Source organism: Mytilus trossulus, chromosome 10 (genome assembly GCF_036588685.1).
Source record: "Mytilus trossulus isolate FHL-02 chromosome 10, PNRI_Mtr1.1.1.hap1, whole genome shotgun sequence".
NCBI classification, from domain to species: Eukaryota; Metazoa; Mollusca; class Bivalvia; order Mytilida; family Mytilidae; genus Mytilus; species Mytilus trossulus.
In genome coordinates, this window is record NC_086382.1 from 71136008 (window position 1) to 71145342 (window position 9335).

A 9335-nucleotide genomic window follows, 5' to 3' on the forward strand; every position below is an offset into this window, starting at 1 on the left:
AGTTTCTCAAAGGTTTTGCGACGGTGCAAATATTAAACTTTACAATATAAATAGATATCCTTTACCAATGAATTCAAATAGCAAATGCTATGCTATTTAACAAATATATAGCGAATAAGCTTCATCTAAATTATCAAATAAAGAAATATGAAATTTATAGTTTTAAACAAGGGAAATAATGATGAAATAATAATCCTAACTGCCACACTTGTATGAAATGCATTCAAATATCTTCTCTGAACTTACTTATAAAAAAGAAGATGTGGTATGATTGCCAATGAGACAACTATCCACAAAAGACCAAAATGACACAAACATTAACAATTATAGGAACCAAACTTGTTTACATTGGTTCTTGTATTGATTCTTTTTAAACGATCTGGCATAGCGGGAACATAGTTAAACAGTTGCTCAAAACAACCAATTGGAACAAAACCTAGTTCCCTTTGCAGTTGTTTCCGGCCGGTTTTGGTTTGATCCAAGGCCTCCGAGGGGAACAACGATTTCACATTGGACCCTGTAGGAGATAGTTTTAAATATTTGATGTTGAAATTACCGTTTTTGAGAAACACAAGGCCAAAAGGGGTGAACCAAGAACAAATTGGAAATCAATTTTTTTTGTCCGATTTTGATGAAGATGTTTGGAACAGAAATCATATGAAGGTATTTTAATGGATTATGTAATTTGTTGGCGGTTTTGAAAACTGAGAAGAGTACCAAAAAGGATCTAGACTGAAAATGCTTCAACTTGATGAAACGAAAACTGTTGTTCGACATGTGTATACTTTATAGATTTATATTTTTATTTTGTAGATTTCATACATTGTGTTTTACTTAATTTTTTAATTTTTTTGTTTATCGTTTCCAACAAACAAGAGGCCCAAATCGGGTCTAGAGATGTGATTGGCCCTTTCGGGGCGATTGAATTGGATGGAGTCTAGCAATTTAATATGTCTACATTTACTTTGTGTCAACACTTACCCGAATGTACCCTTTAAACGGTCGTTACTTGCTACGCTCTACGGAGCACATTTTTACACAGAATTTATAGAACTAATTGCAAACAAACTACTAGTAAATTCTTACAATAAATATATCTGTCAGGTATGTCTCCAATCGTAGATGGCCGCCCGCGGAAAACGTAGTGTAAGTGCATCTTATTTGGAAATGCATAGAAAGATCTTCTACTTAGAAACTACTAAGCAAATTGAAGCAAAACTTATCATTGGATGACCTTCTAGCAAAATTGTGTTCGGCAGGACAGGGTACAATCCAACTTGATTGCCAGTGACGAACGTAGTTGAGATTATACCATATGGCGAAATTTATTGAAAGATATTTTCTAAAAGTACCGTGCAAATTACAATGAAACTTGGTCACAATGATCTTTTAAAATGCACAGGCAAACTATTTCTGGTAGGTTCAAGACTATAACCCAAGATTGCAGGAATTACTAACAACATAGTTTAACATTGGACCCTGAGCTGAGGGCCAGGGGGATCAAAGATCTTAAACAAAACTACTGAGACCAAACTTGATAACATTTGTTTTTGTATGAACACTTTTCAAGCAGTGCTATATCCATCCTTGATGGGCAATAACGGGGAACATACCTATAATATCGGGGTCTAAATTGGGCTGGCTTATGTAGCCACGGTTGATGTGAGCGATACAGCCTCTTAAAAGTCTTTTGTTTCATATCCTAAAGTATTGGCACAAAAAGTTTGTCATTAAACTAGATCCTTGAGTACAAGAAAGTAGAAACAAAACCATTCAAACGAATGCGTACAACATAGGAATATCATATCTCATTGGCAAACTTTTTTGTGCCGAGACCAGGCGTTACAAATCAGGCATGAGCTTTGTGTCAACACTTGCCCTACTGTTTGTTCCCTTGATAAATGTGATCGTATCATGCTGCACTAGGCGTAGAGAGTATTTTCTTTTATATTTACCATAATCAACAACAAAAAATCTGGACCAAGAAACAGTATATAGTAACTCATAGTAATTTTGTTTGATTTAATTCTTGTATGGTAAAACCAAATATCAAACCTACTTATATTATATATTTAATTAATTTCTAAAAATATGTTTGAAAAATCATTATTGTACAAAAAATGTATAGCAAATGTTCAATTCGGTAAGGCAGCAATCAATGTCCGAAACAATAGCTCTGCGTCATCGTATGATGTGATGATGGGAAACTGATCTCGTCTGTTTCCAGTAAGCAACTCGACAATGTTAATAAATTCATTGCTACAGCCATGCTCTGGAAAGTTCTCTGTATATTCCTCTATGAGATTGTCAATTGTTTGTAAGTTACATGGTAAAGGAAATGAACAGTCTCTTCCACCAAAGATCTCTGGCTGATAGTATAACATATTTGGAATACCACTTGGTGTTACAACTTCAGCACGTTGTCTTCTTATTCTATGTGAGTTCCAGTTCTCAGCAAACATGTCCAATTGATGTTGGATAACGGAGAGGAAACAAAATCGAACACATTCTTTATGTACTGGACACGATACATTAAGAAGTCCAGTGTCTTGGAAATCCTGGAAACGGTTTCTCCAAAACTGGGTGAAACTCGTTTTTAGTGTACCCCAAAGCCTTTCTATTCTTTGATTTGCAACAGATCTGCCGACGAGAAAAGAATTTTGTCCCGACATTTCATCGTTTTGATTATGTCGCAACGATCTTTGTAAATCCCTCATTATGCCGTTTTCTGTTCCTGCATCCGATCGAACAACCCTTGGAAGCATCTTTCTTTGTTTGATCCAATTAAGATACCAGTAACCGACATATCTGGGGTTATTGTTGGAGGGACTTGCTATCAACCATAAAAGTTTACGAGAGTATCCATCGATTGCCCCATGTATAGCTATGCCGTAGGGTTTTAATTTATCGTAACCATCGACATGAATCAGATAGTTTGGTCCTCTATTGTAGTACACTCTCCTTCGAAGAACTCGACGCGATCTGTTGAGTACACCCTGTTGGTCTATTGTTCTTAAGCAAAGCCTAGCTCTTGATTGTGTGACGCAAAGTCCAAAGCCTATGTTCAGAGTCCTCCACATATACCTGTATCCAACATTAGACAGGCCATTACGGTGTAAAGCCAGGATTGTCCTTACAACTGTAGGTAATGGCGACTGGTTGTTACGCCGTCTGATATTTAATCTTCTCTTAAGTCTTTTTAACATGGAACAACTCATGAATGTTCCGTGAACAAACAAAAGAAATCCACATATTTGAAGGGACGTGTAGCATAATTGATGATAGTATTGGACTAGTTCAGGCACAGAAGCATCATCGCCTGGGTAAGGTATTCCTGTAACGTCATGATCAGCAACACAAAGGAGACAACAGAGTAACTGAAACATAAAGATAGAAATTACACGTATGATGTAATGATAAAATGAAAAATCCGATTGGCTTGATATCTAAATAGGGTGTTCACTGTGACGTCATCAGCTTACTATAAAACTACTAGGAAATGCGCTGCGCCTTCACATTTAATGGAATACGAAATGGAAAAATACACAGTAAGTTTTGACAATCCAAAATAAATCTTCATTGCGATATTTATAACATATTTCATTTTTAAATTTACCCGTTATAGGTATCAGGTATAAGCATATGATATTTTTACATTTGAACATGTTTTCATTTTCAAACAAGAGGACATATCTTCTTCCAGCATATTGCAATCGAATAAACATTTTAAAAGTCATCTGATGCCTAAACGAATTTATTTTGTTTGGTTGATTTTTGTACCATATCTTAAAGAAACAACGAATAGTGTACCTAATGAATAAAATTTGTTATGAAAAAAATATGTTTAAATTTTTGCTAAATTTGTTGTAACATCATGCCTCCTTAAACATGATATCTAGTTCTTTATCAATCATTGACTAATTTATAAAATTTGGTCGCATATTGTCAAAGTCAATCAACCATAAAAACAAGGCCAAGATCAAATTACAGGTATCAAAATGACATCCCCTGGTAGTGGGGAACCTCCTTGTCTAATATCATCAACCTAAGTCAAAGCTAAAATTACACTTCAGACTATCATCCCCTTGTAGTTGGAGACGTTAATGCAAAATATTATCAACCTTAGACTTCTATTTCTTGGCGATATGGACTTAAGCAGTAAACTCGGTTGCAAAATTGACTATTAAATTTCTTCAGGGTCATTCAAGCATTTAAAATAGGTCAAAGATAAATGGCGCATGACTGACTGGCAAGAACAATATGTAGGAAATCTGCATCCTAAATATAAGAACCTTACTCGTTATGCTTCACGAGATAAAGACATGAGCAGCAAACTTGGTTGCAATGTTAACGCCATATATTCACCGTCGCCTGTAAAACCGTACCTACATGTCTCGCTTTTACTGCGCATGCTAGACAAAATATGAAGAAAACTTTATATCATGGTTCACTATATTTTTCGCTAGAGCCGTGTAAATGTGTGCTCATTTTTCCTATTTTGGTAATCCTTTATTTTTTGTAATTTTTGGCCGTTTAAGGTGCAGTTTTTACAAAATAAATCATAATACAGTATTAAACCTTTTTCATACTTTCCACGAAGATGGAGCTGATTAGTCTAAATGAAGAAAAACATTATAAAAACCATACAAGAAAGTTTTGACAAATTTTGTTTGTTTTTAAGCCAAAGTGTGTTGATTTGATGTTCGATGTCAGCAACATATTTCTTTGTTTTACTTTCAACATTACCTTTAAAATATTGCTTGCTTCCATAGTCGTTGACCATTTATTAGACGGGCAGGTGACCAAGCAGCTGAAATAGACGATATTCTTTCAATTGAAATGTTTAATGAATAGCAAAATCTTCTAATCGGTCAATATCAAAATAAAGTGAACACATATTTCGTTTCGCATCATGCTTTTCTACCTGGCATTAGTGGCGAAAGCAGGGGGTCCGGGGTTGGAACCCTCTTTTACATTTATTTGGAAGATCAATGCAATTGAATGGGGACATATAGTTGGAACTCCCCTTTATCGTGGGCTAGGATCCCCATACCCAACCCTTATAAATGACAAGATCCACCCTGCTAGTTGTGAATCAAATTATTTGTTTAGATTACTAATTTTTTTTTGCTTAGCTGTTATGAATTAAATGAGTCATGGAGATTGATCTACAAAGGACTCTGAAAGGCGAAAGAGAGGGACCATTCAGTTTTTTTTCCATTTTTCATTGACAGTCGTACAGAGCGGGTAGTGTACTTGTGATGGGATGGTGGGGAGAGGGGTGAAACCCTTTAAGTAGAATATATCTTTAATAATAGCAGACGTCTTACTCTAGATCTTATCACAGGTCACGTTAAACTGTAACTTTTCAATGCCCTTTCATTCAAACAATAACGTTTTTTCTCCCTATGATCTTTTTCATTTTGTGTTCAGTATTGCTTCATATTAAAATATAACGCTAAGTCTCCAAAAAAAACAAATATAAACTTACTTATGACTCGTTTCCACTGCTCCCGCTGATGTTGTTGCTGTCGATCTCCATATTTAATGTGTCAGCACAGGAAGTAAAATACGGACCGTGGGAATCTGACCGTGAGAACGAATAAAGTTAACATCAAATAAGCAAGTTGACTTAATTAATAAACAAGTCGACTTCTTATTTTATGTCATTTACATTTATATTAACAATTCGACATCGTAATCAAAAACTTTTTCTTTATCATTCCGACAAGTTGACTTCAATATGATGATTTAATATCAAATAAACAAGTTGTCGACTTAATCAATTAACAAGTTGAATTCAACGTGTCGACTTCTTATTACTATGCCATTATATTTATATCAGCAAGTCGACATTGTAAAACAATTTTTCTACATCATTCCGACAACTTGACTTCAACTTGATGATAAGATTCCAGCTTATAACACACAACTTAACTAATAATTCCGACTTATTAGCAACAAAATAACTTTACAAGGGGTGTACCATATGCGCTTCCATACTTATCGTATCATTAATAACTTTTACCGTGTGTGCACATAAATGTCGGATGGTCCGACACGGCGGTCAAACAATTGCAGATTGTACCAGACTGAAGTTACATGATGTTCCGACAGATTTACCATTGGGCATATCAAGTCTAGATCTGAGCTTCAATCAAATTTCAAAGATAAAAAACAATACCTTTGAATCTTTTTTCTAATTTGACGACATTGAAAATGGATTTTAACAATATTGATACTATAGATGGCTATGCATTTCAAAGTTTCAAAAGATTACGATGGCTTTCGATGAGGCAGAACCATATTAACATATTTTCTAAAATATTTGACATTGCACTTAAGTCGTTACTAGGCCTTCAACATTTAGATATCAGATACAATATAGATAAAACAATGGATATATCAAAACCCATGGTTTATCCATACTTTGAAAACCATCCGCTTATAACCGATTTATACATGGATATTGTTGAAAACCCTGTATTCAAGCTGAGTGGGTTCAAAAACATATTAGAACTGAACACAATAAAGTTCGCACGATGTTTTTTAAAACAAATGTTTAATGACACCTTAGTAGATTTACCATCAACCATTACTGCAATCTACTTTCACGAGTGTGTCGGTAAATTATCGATTGTAGAGGCAGACTTTTTGAAGCCGTTTCCACTTCTTCAGATATTAAATATGGATAGAGTAGCTATACATTTAGGGGATGCTTTAAAACTTCTATATCCTTTTACGCATGCAAGGATGACCTCGATTATATTCAAACAAATCAGTCCTCTTGTTCCTAAACCTGTTTTCATAACTCGTGTTATGATTCAATATTTGATGCATGTTTGTGTAAAAACTTTAGTTTTAGCAGAATGTGAAATTGTAGGGTATGAGAAAAGATCTCTACTTGCATTTAAATTTCCCGAATGTCTAGAAAATGTTGTATTTTCAGGCAACCGATTTTCATTAGCATTAGGAGCTCATTTGAGGGAGCTGATAGTATTTATGAGGAAAGCCATCAACGTGAAATTTTTTGACTTGTCGTATAATGCAATTAACTTCAACAATATTAAATACTGCAACCTAGACGTGCTGGATAATCCTTCATATGCAAAAGAAATATATAGTAAGGGATGCCAAATTAAATCTTCAACTACAAATGAAAATGAAGCTTACAGCCCAATACTAGAAAAAGGGTCAAATGGTTGATGAATCTAAATTTCAGATTTATTTACCTGTTAATCTTACTTTTCTTCGTGTTTCCCATTATATGACATCATATCGACAGACAGGACAAAAGTTATTTGTAGCCAATTCCAGTAATCTCAGATATGTAGATTTCTCATACTGGAAGATAAAACAATTTCCTAAAATATATTCCGATACTCCTTTTAATGTTAAATACATGGACATTTCTGGACTTAACGCCAGTATTCTTATTCATGAGACGTCAATTCCTGTTTTTCAAAATGTCCAAACAGCTATTTTAAAAAATGCCATGCTGAGTCTAACAAATGGAAAGAATGGCGAAGTTTTTCAACTATTTCCAGCCGTAGAAAAACTTGATATATCATACAACAACTTATGGTATCTAGATGAAGATGCATTTGAAACAAACTCAAATTTGTCAAACGTTAATATAGCACACAATTTACTGCCAGCTATACCTATAGCCGTGATGAATTTGCCCTTCTTAAGTAAACTGGATTTAAGTTACAATCGCCTTCAAATAATTAATAAAACATTTAGAGACTGGATGGATGAGAAAAGTTATGCAGGAATATTTCATTTGTCGATAGAAGGGAACAGTCTTAAGTGTACATGCGACACGTCAGATTTGATAAGGTGGCTTTTCAGCACAAATGTCTTTTTTGATCGGATCAATAAAAACTTCAGCTGCACTTTGGCAAATGGATCGGAAAGTAACACAGTGGATGTATACAGTCGATTTCATGAACATTTTAGCAACTGCAATAACAAAACTTGGTTGCGCCTAGGAATAGGGCTTCTTGTTGCATTTGTCATTTTCACTGTACCGCTTGCAGTAATTTTTAATTTTCGATGGAAAATAACATTTTGGATATATCGTAAATTTAAGAGAGTCGTGGAACATAAACTAGAAAGAAAATTTCATTACGATATTTATCTGTCATATGCTGACGACAGGTTTCAGTGGGTTCAATGCGATTTTCTTCAGAGAGTAGAGACTTCGTGGCACATGAAAGTATGCGTAGAGGACCGCGATTTCCAAATTGGAGTATCAAAAGCAGACGAAATAGCAAATGCTATAGCTAGCAGCAAACATGCAATTTTCATTATGTCGGAGTCGTACAAGGATAACGAATGGAACAAATTTGTAATCGAAAGGGTCAAATTTGAAAAATGCAGAAATTATTTGCAGAAGATAATAATCCTAGTAAAAGACGATACAGCATCATGCGTTCCACCGGAGTTGGACGACATTCTAAAGAATGTAACTATAATAGACTGGGATGATAACGAGACGGGCTGGGACAAACTACGAATGTCATTATTTACTGATTCCTTTTAATTCAACATGCATAACCAATGTGAAGTTGACAAATAACTACTACTGACGATAATTCATGTAAATCATGCTGCTAAAATATTCGTTGGACGTGTATCTTCGCCCATTAATAGATTTACAATTAGACATTTCTTTCTTTTAAGATGTAAGGGTATATCAGGTATGAGTTATATGTAAAAAGATCCATTTATGTCAAGCCGACCAGAAAGAAGAAGCAGGAAGTCTATCATTATATTAATTGTAAAGAAATCCCAATCTAAGTGGGTACTTAAAAACTTTATAATTATACTTTATAAAGTGATAACTCTGCTAGCAATCAGATTGTTATTATCATACACGACGATTAAGGTTATGTAATAAAATATATCACATGATGTTAAAGACTTTTAAGGTAAAACAGGAAACAAATATGGAAAACATTTATATGAATTTCAATTATCCATTCGTTGTATCTTAGATTTAATGTTTTAATGTTTTCATTTGATTCAATATATTAATTTGTCATTCAAAGATATATTGATTGTACTTTTATAATCAAAGCATCAAAGGCGCTGTAGGCAGTCAAGTAAAAAAAGCAGAGGCAAACTTGAATATTGTGGAAAAATTGGTGAAAATATTTATCTCGGCTATTTCTCAACTATTGAATAATGTTTGTACCCTAAAGTTAACACTATCCAATCCTGCCACTTTCAAGAGTTATGTCCAACTATTTTTCTAATATTCAATATCTGTGATTATGCATATACTGTACACTGTCCCATGTAATGGGAGAGTTTGTGCCTGTCCATAT

The 9335-nt window shown here is 34.3% G+C and overlaps 2 protein-coding genes across 2 annotated transcripts; one reads left to right on the top strand and one right to left on the bottom strand.

The window, feature by feature from the left end:
- Positions 1–2121: 2121 nt before the first annotated feature.
- LOC134688467 (uncharacterized) lies at positions 2122–4768 on the bottom strand. Its single transcript, XM_063549202.1, has 2 exons — positions 4747–4768; positions 2122–3377 (listed from the first exon to the last, which is right to left on the bottom strand). The coding sequence occupies exon 2, from the start codon at positions 3216–3218 to the stop codon at positions 2136–2138; it is 1083 nt and encodes a 360-aa protein (XP_063405272.1). The 5' UTR covers positions 3219–3377; positions 4747–4768; the 3' UTR covers positions 2122–2135.
- A 1299-nt stretch (positions 4769–6067) lies between these two features.
- On the top strand, positions 6068–7305 carry LOC134688468 (uncharacterized). The gene has a single exon (XM_063549203.1). It carries the CDS (start codon positions 6220–6222, stop codon positions 7204–7206), a length of 987 nt encoding a protein of 328 aa, XP_063405273.1. The 5' UTR covers positions 6068–6219; the 3' UTR covers positions 7207–7305.
- Positions 7306–9335: the final 2030 nt, after the last annotated feature.

Coding starts and splice junctions, on each gene's coding strand:
- LOC134688468 (XM_063549203.1), top strand. CDS start 6,220: ATGGATTTTAACAATATTGATACTATAGATGGCTATGCATTTCAAAGT.
- LOC134688467 (XM_063549202.1), bottom strand. CDS start 3,218: ATGAGTTGTTCCATGTTAAAAAGACTTAAGAGAAGATTAAATATCAGA.